The sequence below is a fragment of the Tursiops truncatus genome, chromosome 3 (assembly GCF_011762595.2).
Source record: "Tursiops truncatus isolate mTurTru1 chromosome 3, mTurTru1.mat.Y, whole genome shotgun sequence".
NCBI classification, from domain to species: Eukaryota; Metazoa; Chordata; class Mammalia; order Artiodactyla; family Delphinidae; genus Tursiops; species Tursiops truncatus.
Genome location: NC_047036.1, coordinates 33,542,919 through 33,561,744, shown reverse-complemented (window position 1 = coordinate 33,561,744; position 18,826 = coordinate 33,542,919). Strand labels below are relative to the sequence as shown.

At 37.6% G+C, this 18,826-nt stretch overlaps 2 protein-coding genes and 1 long non-coding RNA gene across 8 annotated transcripts in view; 2 read left to right on the top strand and 1 right to left on the bottom strand.

Annotated features, from left to right (window-relative positions):
* Positions 1-8,372, top strand: part of PRKAA1 (protein kinase AMP-activated catalytic subunit alpha 1) — a 46,833-nt gene extending 38,461 nt beyond the window's left edge. For 3 of the 5 annotated variants that reach the window (XM_019930096.3, XM_019930099.3, XM_019930100.3), the window contains 3 exons: positions 2,293-2,779; positions 2,892-3,018; positions 5,448-8,372. In XM_019930096.3, coding sequence (XP_019785655.1) covers positions 2,293-2,779; positions 2,892-3,018; positions 5,448-5,692 — 859 coding nt within the window. In that variant the 3' untranslated portion in view covers positions 5,693-8,372. Of the gene's footprint in view, positions 1-629; positions 2,177-2,292; positions 2,780-2,891; positions 3,019-5,447 lie in introns of those variants that run through there. The other 2 variants (XM_033852822.2, XM_033852823.2) reach the window with 2 other exon arrangements.
* LOC109549133 (uncharacterized) lies at positions 760-11,720 on the bottom strand. The gene is made up of 3 exons (XR_004525767.2): positions 11,491-11,720; positions 5,578-5,627; positions 760-897 (listed from the first exon to the last, which is right to left on the bottom strand). It is a non-coding gene; the product is annotated as an uncharacterized lncRNA (long non-coding RNA).
* Positions 11,721-11,785: 65 nt separating this feature from the next.
* The window catches only part of TTC33 (tetratricopeptide repeat domain 33), a 32,032-nt gene continuing 24,991 nt past the window's right edge, over positions 11,786-18,826 (top strand). Inside the window, exons 1-2 of one of the 2 annotated variants that reach the window (XM_019930101.3) lie at positions 11,786-11,925; positions 14,486-14,707. In XM_019930101.3, the coding sequence (XP_019785660.2) occupies positions 14,487-14,707 (221 nt within the window). In that variant the 5' untranslated portion in view covers positions 11,786-11,925; position 14,486. The other variant, XM_019930102.3, reaches the window with a different exon arrangement.

Here is an 18,826-nt window from a genome sequence, read left to right as displayed (position 1 = left end):
TGATCTTTTGTTAGCACTTTTATGAATTCATCAGTTTTCCATTAGAGTTCTGAAAATGCTTATTCATTCAGTTCAGCAGTATAGTCAGTTACCAGAAACCTGAACTTGTCAGTGTATTACTTTTTTTTTTTTTGTGGTACGCGGGCCTCTCACTGTTGTGGCCTCTCCCGTTGCGGAGCACAGGCTCTGGACGCGCAGGCTCAGCGGCCATGGCTCACGGGCCCAGCCGCTCCGCGGCACGTGGGATCTTCCAGGACCGGGGCATGAACCCGTGTCCCCTGCATCGGCAGGTGGACTCTCAACCACTGCACCACCTGCGAAGCCCAGTGTATTACTTTTTAATTTAAAAAAAGAGCTAATAAAAAGGACCCTGGTTGGGTATTAGATTTGGTAGTGATTCTTTAAGATTTTCTATAGTATGCTTCATGTTTGACTTTTACATATTCTCATGGGGACTAATATTTTTTCATAGTAAATTTCTGTGTTGCTATTTGAGTTCTGATCTTATAAATTATCATATTTTTCCCTTTTGTTCATCTCAGGGAATGAGAAAATTTTGATTCAATCAATGACATGTTTGTTTTTGTAGTAGTATACATTGAATTACATATGAAATTACTGTTTTGTAGGTAAAAAAGTCCATCAATTTTACCAGTTGCATATGGTTCCACGGAATAGTTTAAATAAGGCAAAAGTGATGATGACAAATCTCCTTCTCAAATTTGGGCAGGTCATTTCTGATGAAGATTTTTTAAAAAACTGCAAACTTTGTTTCTTCTACCATCATTTTTCTTTCCTTTTTTTCCCTTATGGAAATTTCTCTTTTGGTCTTCTAACGGCTAGACAGCACACTTCTCTGAGATGGAGGGCGAAGGAAGAAAGAAATCAGACGTATATCTGGGAATAGTAAAGAAGAAAGCATTAGGATAATGAAGAAGAAAGAAAGATCATATGTAGAACTTAAAGCTTGATTCCTAAAATAGATAATTAATAAGGACCTACTGTATAGCACAGGGAACTCTACTCAATACTATGTAATGACTTATATGGGAAAAGAATCTAAAAAAGTGGATATATGTATATGTATAACTGGATTCACTGTGCTGTACGGCAGAAAGTAACACAACATTGTAAATCAACTATATTCCAATTAAAAAAAGAAGAAAAGAAAAAAGCTTCATTCCTTTCCATTTACTCCATATGCTGCAGACTAGCTAAAAAACAGACTGTGAGTGGCGGGGCATGACTTTACCACTAGAGGAGAAGGACTAGTCATTCTGTAAAATTTATATTTCAGACTATCTTAGTGATAGCTTTTTCTTGTGTTTTACATGTTTTTTCCAATTTAAATGAAATATGTGACAATTGGAAAAGACTTAGAAAACACGAAAAAAATTAGAGAAGAGAATTAAAGTGATTTTTAATTCCATTACCCAGAATATAATCATTGTTCTTTTGGGTGTTTTCCTCTCTTAATGTTTTTAGTTTTAGCATATTTTTTTTACATAGTTCAAGTCAAAAATATCCTTTTATATATGAAGTTAGGAAATCCTCAGTTCCTTCATTAAAATAAGGGGATATTATCTTCACAGAGTTGTTTGAAAATGAGGTGAGATAATATATATGAAGTGTTTAGCCCAAAATCTACCACATAGTAAGCACTCAATGAATAACAGTTGTCTATTTTTGTTGTTGTTATATATTTTGTCACTTAACATTATATCCAAAGAGTATTATAATGAATCCACAGACTAATTTTGTTCTCTTTCTGAGCTGGAAATAACATGGTCTTTGCCATTGCCATTTGTTCCAAAACTTTGAAGTGTAGACACTTTGTTTCTGGTTGCTCCAGCAGTGTTTTCTCCCTCTTAAAATCAGAGGAAGGCTGGAGAATTTCCCTTAACATATACAATGAAATGTGAGCCAGAAGAGGAAAATCTCAGTTTTAAAAAAATGATAGGGCTTCCCTGGTGGCGCAGTGGTTGAGAGTCCGCCTGCCGATGCAGGGGACACGGGTTCGTGCCCCGGTCCCGGAAGATCCCACATGCCGCGGAGCGGCTGGGCCCGTGAGCTATGGCCGCTGAGCCTGCGTGTCCGGAGCCTGTGCTCTGCAACGGGAGAGGCCACAACAGTGACAGGCCCGCGTACCGCAAAAAAAAAAAAAAAATAATAATAATAATAATACAGTATGAGTATAAATATAAATGAATTCATATCCTAAATTCCCCCAAACTGTTACTTTCAGTCTCATCTCTCCTAGAAGTCCTTCTGACCCCTGCCATTTTCTCTCAGGGAACATGAATGGTTTAAACAGGACCTTCCAAAATATCTCTTTCCTGAGGATCCATCATATAGTTCAACCATGATTGATGATGAAGCCTTAAAAGAAGTATGTGAAAAATTTGAATGCTCAGAAGAGGAGGTTCTCAGCTGCCTTTATAACAGAAATCACCAGGACCCTTTGGCAGTTGCCTACCACCTCATAATAGACAACAGGAGAATAATGAATGAGGCCAAAGATTTTTACTTGGCAACAAGCCCACCAGATTCTTTTCTCGATGATCACCACTTGACCCGGCCCCATCCTGAAAGAGTACCATTCTTGGTTGCTGAAACACCAAGGGCACGCCATACCCTCGATGAATTAAATCCACAGAAATCCAAACACCAAGGTGTAAGGAAAGCAAAATGGCATTTGGGAATTAGAAGTCAAAGTCGCCCAAATGATATCATGGCAGAAGTTTGTAGAGCAATTAAACAACTGGATTATGAATGGAAGGTAAGAAAGAAAGAGCATTCTGATTATTAGCACATTTGACAAACCTGTAGTCTATATAATGTTTTCTAGAAGAATTCCTTTTGACTTTGTTTTTCTCCATACCATATGCTAGGTTGTAAACCCATATTACTTGCGTGTTCGAAGAAAGAATCCTGTGACAAGTACATTCTCCAAAATGAGTCTACAGTTATACCAAGTGGACAGTAGAACATACTTATTGGATTTCCGTAGTATTGATGGTATGTACGTCACACAGAACAACATAGATGACATATTAGACCTTTTTACCTAATTTGGCATTTTAGTAAATCTTTGATTCTTTTGAAGCTTCTTGAATTGTTCCTAGTAATTCAATAGCAAAAGAACATAGAATATAAGATTTTGTGCCTTTGTTGACGTGAACATTTGTGTATCTTGTGAATAGTTTATTGTCCTTTTAAGATTATCTTCTAAAATCCTTAAAGCCTGATACAGCCTGATCCTAAAGTGACAGTTCCTTCTACATTTCTGTTTTTTGTAGTTCATTTTGGTAAGATAAAATATTTTATTTAGAATAAATGTTGACTTCTAGTAAATGGTGCAAAATCATACCATGGTTTGAAATGTACATTAATTCAGGTCTCCCATACATATACACTCTTTTTTTTTTTTTTTTTTTTTTGCGGTATGCGGGCCTCTCACTTCTGTGGCCTCTCCCGTCGCGGAGCACAGGCTCCAGACGCGCAGGCTCAGCGGCCATGGCCCATGGACCTAGCCGCTCCGTGGCACGTGGGATTTTCCCGGACAGGGGTACGAACCCGTGTCCCCTGCATCGGCAGGCAGACCCTCAACCACTGCGCCACCAGGGAAGCCCTGACTCTTAAAACTAATTTACCTTATCTACTAAAAAGCCTGATGGAACACATTTGACTCATAATTCAAATAAATATCAATAATAATTCTACCCCAGCATTATGAAAGGCTATAGCTGTGTGTGTGTGTGTATATATATACATATATATATACGTATATATATATATGTATGTATATATATATATACGTATATATATGTATATATAAATGTTCTCTCACAAACAGAATCTTTTTTAAAAAATAATTAATTATTTTTGGCTGTGTTGGGTCTTCGTTGCTGCACGTGGGCTTTCTCTAGCTGCAGCAAGCAGGGGCTACTCTTCATTGTGGTGCGCAGGATTCTCACTGCAGTGGCTTCTCTTGTTGCGGAGTGCGGGCTCTAGGAGTGCCAGCTTCAGTAGTTGTGGCACATGGGCTCAGTAGCTGTGGCTCGTGGGCTCTAGAGCACAGGCTCAGTAGTTTTGGCACACGGGCTCAATAGTTGTGGCTCGTGGGCTCTAGACAGCAGGCTCAGTAGTTGTGGCGCACGGGCTTAGTTGCTCCGCAGCATGTGGGATCTTCCAGACCAGGGCCTGAACCTCTGTCCCCTGCATTGGCAGGTGGGTTCTCAACCACTGCGCCACCAGGAAAGCCCCCCAGAACCTTTAATTAAGTAGAAGTTTATGGCAATTCTTCATTGGTCAAATCAATTGAATTAAGATATGTTGCCACTTTTGTTCATTTAAGATTATATGGAATTATTAGATGAGATTTACCTGTGAATTTTTTGTCTTCTTTGTAAACTCCAAGATAGTACCTACATAGTATCAGAAAGACACAGTTTTGAGCTATGATATGTTGGCTAAACCTGTTTGTCTATGTCTAGATGGTATTTTTCTTCTAACACTTACTAACGCAGTCTGAGATACAGAATGGGTTTTATTTTTTTCCGTTGTATTTGGATTGAATTCATGAACCTTGGGGCTTCCCTGGTGGCGCAGCGGTTCAGAGTCCGCCTGCCGATGCAGGGGACAGGGGTTCGTGCTCTGGTCCGGGAGGATCCCACATGCCACGGAGCGGCTGGGCCGGTGAGCCATGGCCGCTGAGCCTGTGCGTCCGGAGCCTGTGCTCTGCAACGGGAGAGGCCACAACAGTGAAAGGCCAGCGTACTGAAAAAAAAAAAAATCATGAATCTTAGGTTTATTAGTACCTGGGTTTACCAATTGAATGGACATTTACTGTTTTTATATTGTGTTCCCAACTTAGGTTTTCCTTGATTTTTGTTCATTGGAATTGTTCTTTTATAAGATCTTAAATCAAATATGAAGACAAAGTGGGAGAATGAAGAGCACCAAGATGAGAGTAGGAGACTTGGGTTCTAGATTTACCTCTCTGTTCATTTGTCACTTAAATCTTAAGGGGTTTATGTTTTCTTATCAATAAAACGAGGAGTTAAATGAGATGATTTCCAGGGTTGAAATTTTAAGTGCATTTATTCTATGATTTTAATATAGAAAGATTGACTTTTATTGCTAGGGAATGATGTTTATTAAGCCTCATTATTAGTTTATTGGGCTCTCTTAATCCTGGATTGCAAGACTGATGAGTAGCCAAATATGTACCCAATCTTAATAAGTCATTAGGGGAATACATTGCTGTGTGTAAAAAAGGCAAGTGGCATAATACAGATTCATTGCTTCTATTTTAGGAGGTATTCAAAGTAAACATGCTCTTGATAGCTGGTCAGTGATCTCACTAAAAGAAGCAAATTAAATACTATTAAAATTTTCAGGAGGGTGTCATGAATTATAATAAATTGAATTTTCTTTTTACCCAGATGAAATTACTGAAGCCAAATCAGGGACTGCTACTCCACAGAGATCGGGCTCAGTTAGCAACTATCGAGCTTGCCAAAGGAATGATTCAGATGCTGAGGCTCAGGGAAAATCCTCAGAAGCTTCTCTTACCTCATCTGTAACGTCACTTGACTCTTCTCCTGTTGACTTAACTCCAAGACCTGGAAGTCACACAATAGAATTTTTTGAGATGTGTGCAAATCTAATTAAAATTCTTGCACAGTAAACCTAAAACTTTGCTTATTTCTTTGATAGCAATAAGCATGCATAATAAATCATAGCCAAATGCTTCCATTTATAATCAAGTTATACATAATTATAACTGAGGGTTGGCCTTTCGGAATGCAGTTTGCACAGGGACTGGAACATGATTAATAGTTAAAAGCATAATGTGCAGAAATGAATTACGATAATTTTGTTCATTGTTCAGTAGGCATATAGAATAATATAATATACACAATGAATTATAGATCTCTCAGGCTCACTTGATTTTTGGCTATTTTATATTTAGTGTATACAGGGCTTTGTCAAATATTAATTTACCATAAAGGCCTTCATATATTAATTACGTGTTGATGTGTTATAGATTTGCTTCATAAATTCATTCAATAAATATTTGCCTAGAATCCCCAGGGAACTTTATAGGTGATTTTGTTTTCTGGGCTCCTTAAATAGCAAGTATCTTCAACAGTACGGACAGCCTGGATGATTCTTCCATATCCCCTCCTTAATATTCTTCTTATTCTGTAGTATATGGTAAGTCACCTTAAAGATATTGGACACATTTAAATTTTTTTCTTTCATTTGTTAAGTCCAAAAACACACAGAACTTATATATTCAGATACTCTAGGCACTAAGTTTAATTTTACAATTTGTCCCACTATATTCTGTACATAAATTGCTCTTTTTGTCACAAGAGCTGTGTTGCATATACTGTAAATAAATCATGCTGGTTTTGCCAATATCACAAAGTCCTCTGCTCACCATGTCAGTCAGTATTAAATGTATGCAAAAATTTCTAGTCATTCAATCATGTATCTTTTAATTGATTCAGTGCATAGAACATGTCTTGCAAACTATTTAAATGCTCAGATATGACTTTTTTTCCTAGACTTCATTATGGACATATTTTAAAAGAGAAGTTGAAAGGCTGTAAGGTGATCACATGTGTATCTACCACTTAGATTCAACATTTGTTAACATTTTGCCATATATGCTTTATCTGTATCTGTATATAGATACAGTTATATATGTGTGTGTGTGTGTGTGTGTGTGTGTGTGTGTGTGCTTTTCCCCCCTGAACCATTTGGATTTTGCAGATATAGTCATCATCCCTCAACACTTAAAGCATCTCCTAAAAAAATGATGACATTCTCCGAAAAAAACCCATAATACCATTAAAAATTAATAATTCTCTAATGCCATCTAATCATGCATATTTAGATTTCCCCTGTTGTACTACAAATTTATTTCAAACCAGGCTCCAATTAATGTTTATACATTGCATTTGGTGTCTCCTTCATCAGCTATTACTTTATTATTGTTTTGATAAAATATGGAACAGATCAGTTAGTTCTTCTAAATAGTAACATTTGCTTTGGATTTTAATTACTTTTTAAAATGTAGCATTATGGAAACTGCCTAAAGTTGCTTAATCTTCCTAAGAACTCTGATTTATACTTTCTTTCTCTTGCTCTTAGTATAATGCATTACATAATAGGTGTAAGAAAAAAATTGTCACCTCAGATAAAATTCGTATCATGTGTATGGTAATAAAAAATTACTGTGTCACCCATAATTGCCTTATACTATATTTTAACTTCAAGAAGAAGTTTTTGGTGTTATTTTTCCATTGCAATGGAACTATCTTTTTTTCTCTTTTAGGACTCTTTGTATTGTAGTATTGTTTTTGGCACCTCTGTAACCAGATGATAATGTACTCAAATGTCATGATAGCTCGCATAGTTACTGTAGTTGTAGATTTGGCTCCAGTACCCCTAGAAACATGCACTGAATTCAAAAGAAAAACCTTGCTTCCTTTTGTCCAGGGCTTATTCTATTCAACTTAGAATCTGAAAGCTGTATACAATTATAGGAGTTCCATTTAAATATAAGTTCAAACTGTATTTATAACTTGTATGTGGCCCTCTGTTTTGAGGATATTGACTTCATGTAGGCTCTAAATGCAGCATTATGTTCCTAATGTTAAGAACAGAAGACTGTATTTTTAAAGCTACAGATTTGTATATAGAACTAAGACATCGTTGTAATGTCTCTATAACCTGTTGTGGGGAGCAGGGAAAAAAAGAGGAACCAATTAAATAGGACCTTCTAAAAATTGTTAATTTTGTAAACTGCTTCTTTTAAGTTATTGTGGTTCCTTTTAGTTACTGAGTTTTATTTTGAAGATATTTAAATATTGCACTTGTACAAATAGTATAATAAATGCACAGACTATTGCAGTAAATTCTTTTTTTAAGCTGGGATATTTGAAATGACAACTTTTGGTTGAGTATGTCAAGGTTGCATCAGAATTTTCAGAAATTTACTGTGGTTTGCAAATTCTTACTAACTGAAGATGTAAGGGAGTCAATGCAAATGATTAAATGATTTTTAATCTTTTTTTATTATCTTTTCAGCAATTTATATTTTTTGTGATTTTATGCAACCATATTTTTACTTTGTCTTGACAACTGAAAGATGTATAAGGTTTTTGCCAGAAATGTACTGTATACATAGTTTTAAATATAACAGATTTTACTGATATGTAAAATTTTTGCCATTAAAATAAATGATTTCTCACTGAGAGGAACTTTTCTACCAGGTTGGGGGATATGGGAGCTTAATATATCATATCTAATTTAAAATAATTTCACTGAAATAAACTCCATTGCTTTTACTTTGATTATATTTTTTCTTTGGATGGTTCTGTAGTTTTTCAGAGTTTTAAATGATTTTGTACAAAAAGTCCTGCCCTCTCACCCTGCCCCCCCCCGCTACTTTTTGACCTTGTAGTGATACCATTCACACTGAATTAATGACCGGTGGACTATGGGTGGATGTAGAACTCCATGAACCTTTGGAATGAAAGAAAAAAAATGTATTTAAATCTTTTCCCTTTAACTCCTTCCATCTCCCCCATCCACAACAGAAATCATATTTTCTTCGTGAGTTCTCTTCACTAGATGAATGAAAGTCCACATAAAACATAACTATAAATTGGTAGTATGGTAGAAATCAATCTTTGTGGTACAATATTTCTGAGACTTGTTCATGTATGTCTTGACCAGAGTATATTTAAGGATACAATTTCAAATACTTTGATTTGGAAAACGGATAATAAAGAAAAACATCATTTTTCATCAGCTTACAATGTGCTTAACTTTTTTAACTTCTGGGAAAACTACATGGAAAAAAAAAAAGGCACTTGTTATGGCTGACCATCTGTGCACTTTTTAAACAATGTGCCTAAAGTATAGTGCTTGAACAGATTTCAGCACTTAAACGTGGTGATTTTTGTCTCATCTAAATTAGTGAGTTTTTGTTTCATCTAAAAATTAACCACCTGAACAAAATATTAAGTTATATACAATAAAAATCAGAGCAATTATCTTTGGCTGCTAACATTAGATTTGGTTAGTATTCCACTCCTGTTAGAATTCAATCAGTATGAAATCTTATACGGCGTTGTTGGCAGGGCTTGTGTTAGATTGCTGACATTCTGAATCCTTAAAATAGCTTGATAATTTTAACAGAACACAGTACTAGACTGTTATGAACAGCACATAGATTGTTCTTTTAGGGAACTTAATTACTCTTAAGTAACCTGACTGAACAAAATTGTACAAGAAATTCTCTTGTCTGAAAAATAGTTATTGAACTGTTCTATTTATTGTAAACAAATGGGCTGTTCTATTTATTGTGGATGACAATAAACGTTAACTATGACAAATGTAGAGGATTTCTAGCAACTTGGAAGATGATCATGTTGTCTATACAGACAGCATAGGAAATTATTAAATATATAAATAGATGCATTATGATCACAGACCAAAGTAAGTAGGAAAGTGGTGGGTGAAGTGTGAAAACTTAGTGTTGGAGGTCGCCTTTACTAGGGTAGAGTGGATCAAGATTAAGTTATTTGAGAGATTTAGGAAAGACTCCTTTTAGAAAGGGGTACAGCTTCGAGCACCGTTTAATTATTTTACTCTGCAAACTATATCCCCTCATAAGGCAACTATGAACCAAGCACTATGAATGTGACCATAAGGCATAAATCCTGCTCTGAATGCCTTGTTAGGGAGATATATATTTTTTAAAGAGTTTTATAGAGGTATAACATATACAGAAAAGTGCACAAATCATAAAATATTTGGCTTGATGTATTTTCAGTGTTTTAGGTTTGCAATGAACATGGCCATGTAAACCTCTAACCCAGATGAAGTAACATTGCCATCACCTTAGTAGTGTCTTTTTTATTAATATCAGAAGTGATATAATATCAGAAGTGGTATACTATCACTTCTGCCCTATCCTACAGGCCACACAGAACAATCCTGGTATGATGTAGGAAGGAACTACACAAGAGTATGAATGCCAGGATTAGAGATCATAGGTGGCTATCTTGGAGGTTGGCTACCATAATTGCATATTGCTCATTTTGAAAAAACTGGTTCACTTCCACAGTTCTTACCAATGTTGAAACATTTAATCCAACAATATAAATAAAAATCGCATCTGATACCACCACTGATCTCACTGGAAAAATCTGAAAGTACTGGGAAGCTGGCAAGCTCACTGTGGCAAATACATGTTTTCCAGAATGATGATTTTTGCTTAAATTCTTGAATTTTATTGGTAACTGTCGATTGTTTTCCTTGATGCAACAGGCTCCCTTTGTTCATTTTCACGAAAAGGCCTGTCAGACCCAAGCCTGAAAACCAGCAGGGGTGTCAGCCCTTCTAAGTAAAAATTGTATTCCACAAAAAAAGCATCTACTTCAGTTTATAAAGCAATTTCACGAGTGCTTTTATCTTGAGACATCATACTTCAATATATAGCAAAAGTACTTTGTACCTCCCATTTTTGTCACACAATATTAAAAAAAAATGTGTGTACTCAAGGGTCATTTTAATAAAATAATTTTTACTGCTTCTTCAAGGACATTGAGGGACTGCCTCTTCTTTTTCTTACAATGAGTGTGTACAGTGGTGGAGAATACAATGACTACTAGTACAGCTTGGTAGCATTGCCCTGATTCGGGCTGAGGTGCCAGTGGTTTTAGCCACCATTGCTTTTGCACTCTAAGCGCAAATGTCAACATTGTGAAAAAGGTAAATGATGTCTTCATGTTAGTATGAAAATAGGGATAGTTTTGACTTTAAAAGGATCTTGACGACCCTCAGGTCTGAGGATCACCTTTGGAGAATCCTTGCTTCCTATCAGTGGTTCTCAATGGGGTAGGGCTGAGGGGGTACATCTTTTTCCCAGGGACATTTTCTCATGTCTGGAGACATTTTTGCTTGTCACAGCTGGTGGGGTGGGAGTGGATGCTAATGGCATCCAGTGGGTAGAGCCCAGGGATGCCGCTAAACACTCTGCCCTGCACAGGAGAGGCCCCCTTCTCCCAACAAAGAATCATCCCGTTGGAAAAGCTACAGCCTTGAGGTTGAGAAAACTGGTCTACAAAAATGATCCACAGCGACATTAAGAAATCAAAACGATCTTAATTTTTCAATTTCCTAAACACTTCCCCGTATTACATGTCCCCACTTTTTTAAAATTTTCAAGACAGCTACTTTCGGGCCATAATTTTTTCTTCTTTAGAGAAATTGAGTCCAACTTTTTGCGGGTTTTTTTCCCCAACGGTTGCGCCACGGTCGTACCCTTTTTCAGTTGGGTTTGCCTCTGTCTTCAGAGTCTGGACGACCTCATCAACTAGGTTGTAAAGTCCTTTAGGGAGAGTCGTGAGTCAATGCTCTGGATTCCCCCCAAATCGTTTTCCCGGGCCTCTTCTCCTTTACCTGCTGACTGGATGGACCTCGTGGTACCGCCAGGGCTGTCCTCTCCGCGCGCACTCAGCCGGCGCAGCCATAGCTTCCCGCGCTTCCGAGTTGTGGGCGCCCACGCGCCGACGCTCTCGTCTGCCGCTAGACGGCGCTCCTTGCCCGGGCGGCCCGGACTACCAGCCTCGGAGGGTAATAATGGGGTGGGGGCGGCCGCAGTGACTTCTGGGATTTGTGGTCCCGGGGAAAGGATTGCGGAAGAGAAAAGCGCTGAGTCGCCTCTTCCCTGCCAGCTTCTCCGGACTGTTCGCACGCCCCATATCGGGCAACCCCCTATCTTGGGACACCCTGCACCTACGGCAAGCAGGCAGGAGGTCAGGCGCGGTAATTTCCGTTTCCGGTGGGCAAAGGGCAAGCGGAATGTAAACACGGGACCCGGGGAGTGGTCATCAGGTAACAGGGGTTACGGGTCTGTGGTGGAAGCGGGAGGAAGTTGAGGAGAGCGAGGCTGGTGGGTCTTGGGGTAACGGGAGAAAGGAGCTTCAGAAGTCGGAGTTGAGGCCCACCGCGGGTGTGGCAGAGCCTGGACGCTACGGTTGGTCACTAGGGACCAGCAAGTCTGGGGATCGGGCCCTCCCTGGCACCCGCGCCCGGGGCGGCTTCCGAGGCGGGCGGTGCGGCTTTGACCCGTCCTGAGCGGCGGGAGGAGCGGAAGCGAGCTGGCTTTGCCCCCAGAGTGGCAGGGGCCCGCGGCCGCGGGCGGGGCTGTGAACTCGCGGGTGACGTCCTGAGCAGTCTTTATGAACTTCGGTCTTCTTTACTGTTGTGCAAAATGAGGGGAAATCGCTAATGCTGTTTTCTCCTGTGCGGTAACATTTTCGGGTAAATCGGTTCTTGAATTCCTCACCTCTGACTACATCCCTATACCCGGAAGGATGCTGTTTTCATTACCTGTTTGTGTTCATCAGGTTTCTCGTCTTGGGTGCTGCATTTTACGTCTCAGTGAAGAGAAGCATTCTCTAGCTTGTGGCAGGGTATAATGTCTGTATTATTAATTCCCACACTTCTTGGTCCCTCACATTGCCAACTTGGAAACTTGAAGCCAGAAAACGTAATCATCCTCATCCTTGTCTCCTTTAGGGACAGTCATAAATACAAGACTTCTTTCTTATCTTGACTTATTTTGTTATCTCGTGAGACCTTCCTAACGATTCATTCTCTCATGTTGTTCTCTTTCTGGGCCTCCGGACTTGTGTTCCTTAGTAACAACACTTACATTTTCAGCCATTTCTTGGTTCTTTCCCTAAGTTACTTGCAGTCATCTTTAAACAGAGGAAACTCATTCTTCTCTATTATAATGGGTCTGGGGAGAGAGTTTGGCGTTGTCCTGATTCCCTAGTATAGCTTATAATCCATTACTCCTACAGGCTTTTCTAGAAATCTCTGCTCCTGTGGAAAGCATGTGGTTACCCGTATCAACCTGTACATTTCTTGATTGCTGTAATTTTTTGGCACTTTGTCATATTCATTAAGAACTTAGGTACATGACCCACAATTTTCTTACCCCTCCAAAATCTGCCATTATCTTGGGCCTTTCCACGTTAGTGACCTCATAGCCAACCTCAGTTTTTTTGTCTCCTTCATTCTAGTGGTTACTTATACTTTACTGCAGCATGTGTATCAGTGATAAAGATCTTGATATCTGCTAGAAGTTACTTGCTATTTCATTTCTCTCCCTCCCTTACTCCCACAATGCCCATTCTTTGATAGTTTTATGGAGACCTCTGGTTCATTGCTTTTCCTTATCTCTGTAGTTGATCAGTCAGTTGATCATAATCTTCTTGGGGTTATAGGCTCCTTTAAGAATGGAATGAAAGCTTAGAGACTCTTGTGCAGGTTGCACACAAGCATATAAAAATGTATATAGAATTCCAAGGGTTTCTCAGTATCTTTAAACCCATCCATGTAACTAGCAAGAGCTCTCGATCCCTCAGCGAATCCCTTCTCTAAATAAATATTTGTTCAATTCTTCCAGGGTTTCCTTTAACTTTGTTCCATTAGTTATGCTGTCTCGCTTAGCCCTTACCTTTGTATATTATTGCAGATTTACAAAATAGTTTAACATTTCTTATCATTCTGATTAACCCTATAGTTCTGTGAATTAAGTCATTTCCTAAGTTTGAATCTTTCAGAAACTTTTTATGGAAAATTTCAAACATATATGAAAGGAGAGAGGAAAGTACAGAGAATCCTGTGTACTCACCACCTAATTTCATCGCTTATCAACTCAAAGCAATCTTTTTATCTATATCTCTCTTCTATTACACTCCCCACTCCTGCTGATTACTTTGAAGCAATTCCTAGATATCGTGTAATTTCATGTAAAATATTTTAATATGTATTCCTAAAAGATAAGCACTCTTTTTGTCAACATAATCGCAATACTGTTATACCAAAAAAAAAAGGAGGAACTTCTTAATATTATCAAATATGAAATCATTGTTCTGATTTCCCCTATTATGTCGTAAAGGTTTCCTCCCCATTGGCTTGTTTGAACCTGTAGCTAAGCAAGCTCCACACATATTTGATTTGTGTGTTTCTTAAGTCTCACTTTTCTTTCTTTCTTGAAGAAACCTGGCAGTTATTTCTTGAAGAAGCCAGTTTTTTCTTTAGTTTCTGTTTCTTGCTGTCTGCATCTCTGACATCTTATTTAGCATGCTCATCTGTATCCCATATTGCTTGTAAACTGGTAGAGGTTTGATCTGATTGAGCTTTAACTTTTGGCAGAAGTACTTCATGGATGCTGCGTCACTTCCATCAGGAGATACAATTGTGGACTTGTCTTTATGATGTTAGCAGCCTTCAGTGATTATTGCCTAGATCCACTATTTTAATTAGGGGTCAAAAAAAGATGACAGTCTAATCCTATTATCCTTTCTTTACCTATTTGTTGGAATACTTCTATAAAAGGCCAAGTTTGAAATTTCAAGCTCTTTCCTTGTCATTTTTCCAGAATGGCTTCCTTTGGATGGAAAAGGAAGATTGGTGAGAAGGTCTCAAAGGTCACTTCCCAGCAGTTTGAAGCTGAAGCTGCTGATGAGAAGGATGCAGTTGAGAATGAAGAAGGGAACTGGCTTCATGCCGTTAAACGGAGGAAAGAAATTCTCCTTGAAGGCTGTGCTGAGAAGAGTAAACAGCTGAAGGACGAAGGAGCCACTTTGGCTGAAAATAAAAGGTATGTTTTTAGAGTTTTCTTTTCGAGAACAGTTTTGGCCTTTGGTAGGACAGAATACTCCTCAGATCATCCAGAGAGCTACAGTCAGGCCTTTGTGCCTTTGACTGGTATCTCCCTTGTGGTGCCGAAGAGTTTGAGAAATTAAAAGTAGTGCTGAACAAGAAGCACTTTTTAAAAATTATTTTCTTTGTTCTTTATCTTCTTTTTTCTTTCTTTTTTTTTTTCTGTTGGTAAGGATGGTTATAAGATTCCTGTTTATCATTTTTGTCATAATTGAGTCAAAGTTGAGGAACCAGCATTTTTGTTTCTAGGCATGTTATTATTTTTGATTCTGGGAGTAATCTTATTAACTCATTGTAATATAAAACATAAAATAATGCTTAAGCCATAATATATTAGCACCTCAAATTGGGAGTGAATGGTAGACAATAAATCAAGGACAACTAACAGCTTAATGGCCTAACGTTAGATTGTGAATTCTCATTTGCAGTGTTTTAGGCAAAGATTTTTCTCTTGTAGAACTTTGCAAGATTGGCCATTCTGTCTTAGTCAGAAGAAAACCAACTATAAATTTTCCACGTTTATGAAATCATTTTCAGAACATCCATAAAACATCTTTAGAAATTCCTGTAAATGCTTGTTAAAAGTTCATTAACTTTGTTGTTTTTATCTTTTTCTCTAGACCACACTAGTGTGTAGAAGGGAAAAGCTATTCAGTTATTGCCATGGGATTCCCTATGAATTTCCTGTGGTAGATGAGAGATACCAACTTTGTGTATAAACAAAATAACTCATTTTTTTTTCCTGCATGTCAAAACACTGAGTCATTTCACTGAAATCAGCTGGATTGGATGCTTTATTTTGAATGGAGAACACTGTGAGATGATTAAGTTTTTTAGCTATTTAGCACTTGTTTTGGAGTAATGTATACACAGCTTTAAAAGATAACAGAATTAAAGGAATCTGGTAGAAATGAGTCGTTCGGCTACTCTAAGCCAAAAATAAATAGAAATAATGGTTTAAAAATATCTAAGAGAATATTCAATTGATTGAAAGTAATATAAGGAATAGGAAATAATATAAGGAAGAACAGTGAAGTTAAATTAAGAAAAATAAAACTCAGTCCCTGTCTTCCAAATCAACTTTATCTTAAACCACCATCATTTTCTCTACATTTTTAGCCACATTGGTCTTCCCTGTGTTTTTGAACACAGTTCTTAATACAACTTTGTCTTATGACTCCATCTGAAAAGCTCTTATTTCCTGTGTTCTGATGTCTGTCGTCTTGTCCTTCAGATCTCTGCTCACATGTCCTCTTCTCAGCAAACCTCCCCCTGACTACCCAGCAACCCCGTACTCCCTCTTCCTCCATTACATCAGCCTTTTTTTATTGTTTCTTAAATATTTATTTATTTATTTGACTGCATTGGGTCTTAGTTGCGGCTCGTGGGCTTCTCTAGTTGTGTCGCGTGGGCTTCTCTCTAGTTGTGGCGTGTGGGCTTAGTTGACCCGCAGCATGTGGGATCTTAGTTCCCTGACCAGAGATCGAACATGCGTCCCTTGCATTGGAAGGCCTATTCTTAACCACTGGACCACCAGGGAAGTCATGTTTTTGTTGTTGTTGTTTTTTAAAATTTTTAAACTTCTAGGACTTCCCTGGTGGTCCAGTGGTTAAGCCTCTGCTCTTCCACTGCAGGGGGTACTGGTTCGATCCCTGGTCAGGGAACTAAGCTCGCACATGCCGTATGGTGTGGCCAAGAAAAAAAAAGAATTTTGAACTTCTATTTTGTGATTAGGTGAAAGGAATACTAGTCAAATAAACCTTACAAATGAATGAAAAATAAAATTCTTTACTCATGTGTATGTTTCTGAATCTGTGTTTCAAAGGATATCATTAAGTTGATCTCAACTATGGTGACAGATCAGGAAGTAAATTAGTTGCTAGGGTGGCAGTTATTGGTTCAGGAACAGTATTAGACATTTATTGATGTACCAATATGTATTAAATGAGTCAACTTTTAAGAAATGTGTAATGTCATCATTAAAATATAACATCAAATAACCATTCATCCATCCATCCTTCTTTAAAAATAACATTCAAAGAGAGGTAAGATATATTATCAGACTTTAAGGAGCTCAGCCTTTGGTAAGATGCACAGAATACAGATAATTATCAATATATTGCAGAGTAGTGTATGCAGTAAGACAGGTTAGTTCATACAGAATATTTCAGAATCACAGTGAATGGAGCCACCAGTTCTGTCTGGTATATCAAGGAAGTTCTGACAGATAAGTTCAATCTTCAGCTGGGTTTCAAAGAAGGAGTAGTACTTTGCCAAACCAATAGTGGTGGGAAGCATTTCAAGAAAGTGGGAACAGAATATGGAAATGCAAAGAATTTTCCTAAACATGCAAAAGAAATTGTTTTACATGTTTAGGAAGATTCTACCAACTTCGTGTTTCTGGAGCAAAGAAATACAAATAAGTTTGCAGCAAATACTGCTGAAGAAAAAAAACTAGACTGTGATCTCTTTATATGCAACAGTAAGACCCTTTTCATTATATTCTATTGGCAATGGTGAAAAGTAATTTTATGACTTTAACAAAGTAATGAAAAACCACAGTCACATCAGCATATTAAATTTTCTTATAGTAGTTCTCCCTTTTTGAAGTTACCTTATATGCTTATTTAGTTGTTTATATTTAGTTGTCTTTCTTCTGTAGAAATGTAAGCTCCAGGAATGTAGGGACTTTGTCTAGACAGACTTTTGTCCTGTGCCTTCAGCTCTTAGACCAATTTGTGGCACTTCCCAGGCCCTCAGTAAATATTTATTGAATATTTATAAGGCTGCTGTGTTTTGCTATATTATGGCTAAATAGGTTTTTGTGGATTAACTACCATATATTGCATTGTACTATAGGAATATATATTTCAAACTCCAGATTAGAACACAGTATTCTGAGAACATATTTTATTTCATATCCCAACCACAAAGGACCTTTGGGAATAGAATTTTCCTATCTGTATGAGAATATGACACTTGAAAATTATTGTTCTTTTCTGAGTCTTATTCCTTTCCCTATAACCTATGATGGTAAGGATTAAGTAATAAAATATGGAACAGCTTTGAACTTGGAATGAGTAATAATCCTTAGAATGGTAGAGAAGTAGGGATGCTCCTGGAGGAATCGCTAAAGAAGGAGAGAGGGAGGAGGGAGCACCTTCTACTTCCTGGGATGCATTCTTTTGCCTCCTTGTGATTTTCTTCATTTTTGCCCTCAAGATTCTCTTATTTAGTTTTATTTAGCACCGAGAGAGTTTTCTGAACACATTGACTATGCATGATCCAAGTGTGTTAATGTCAGCCTTCCTCCAAAGGAGGCATAGTTCTTGAGCATCAGAGTCTCCTGTTGTCCATTTTATTTCGTTAGTAAGAAACTATAACTGCTCTTAGAAAAATTTGGTTTGCAGTGGAATGGTTTTTAAATTCTGAAGTTCTGCCTTGTAGTATTCATGATTCTTTGTAACAGAAGACTAGTTTACTTTTCTACGCAAGCCCTAAGTAATGTTGGTGCCTTATAGAGACAGTATAGTAAGTCTAGTGGTTACGAGTGGGGATTTTGAAGTTATTTTAACTCCGTTCAGATCCTAGTTTTATCATTTATATCTGTATAAACTTGGGGCACATTCTTAACCTTTCAAGGGTCAATTTCTAGTTTCCTTATATTAAAATGGTGACACTTACCTCATAGACTATTGGGGTATTAAAGAGCAAGTCCATGTAAAAGAGCTTATTAGCATGCACTCAGTAAATATACTTTAGGTAATTTATTTTAAGATTTTATATGTGATTGGTAGATTTCATGCAGTATTAAAGGTTTTTTTTTATAAGTTATTTTGTTCAAACAGCTTTTTCTTGAATTAATTCTAACTAGGATATATCTTCTCAAGAATCACAATGTGGGTCCCAGCTTTGATATGTTGGCTTTTAAGGTTTCAACCACTAGATGGTGATATTTGATTGTGTAGCTAAGTGGTTTCATTTTTTTCTTGTGAGTTATTAGTGTGTATGTGTGTGAAGCTAGAATATAATTAGAATTTACCATGAATTTTGTTCC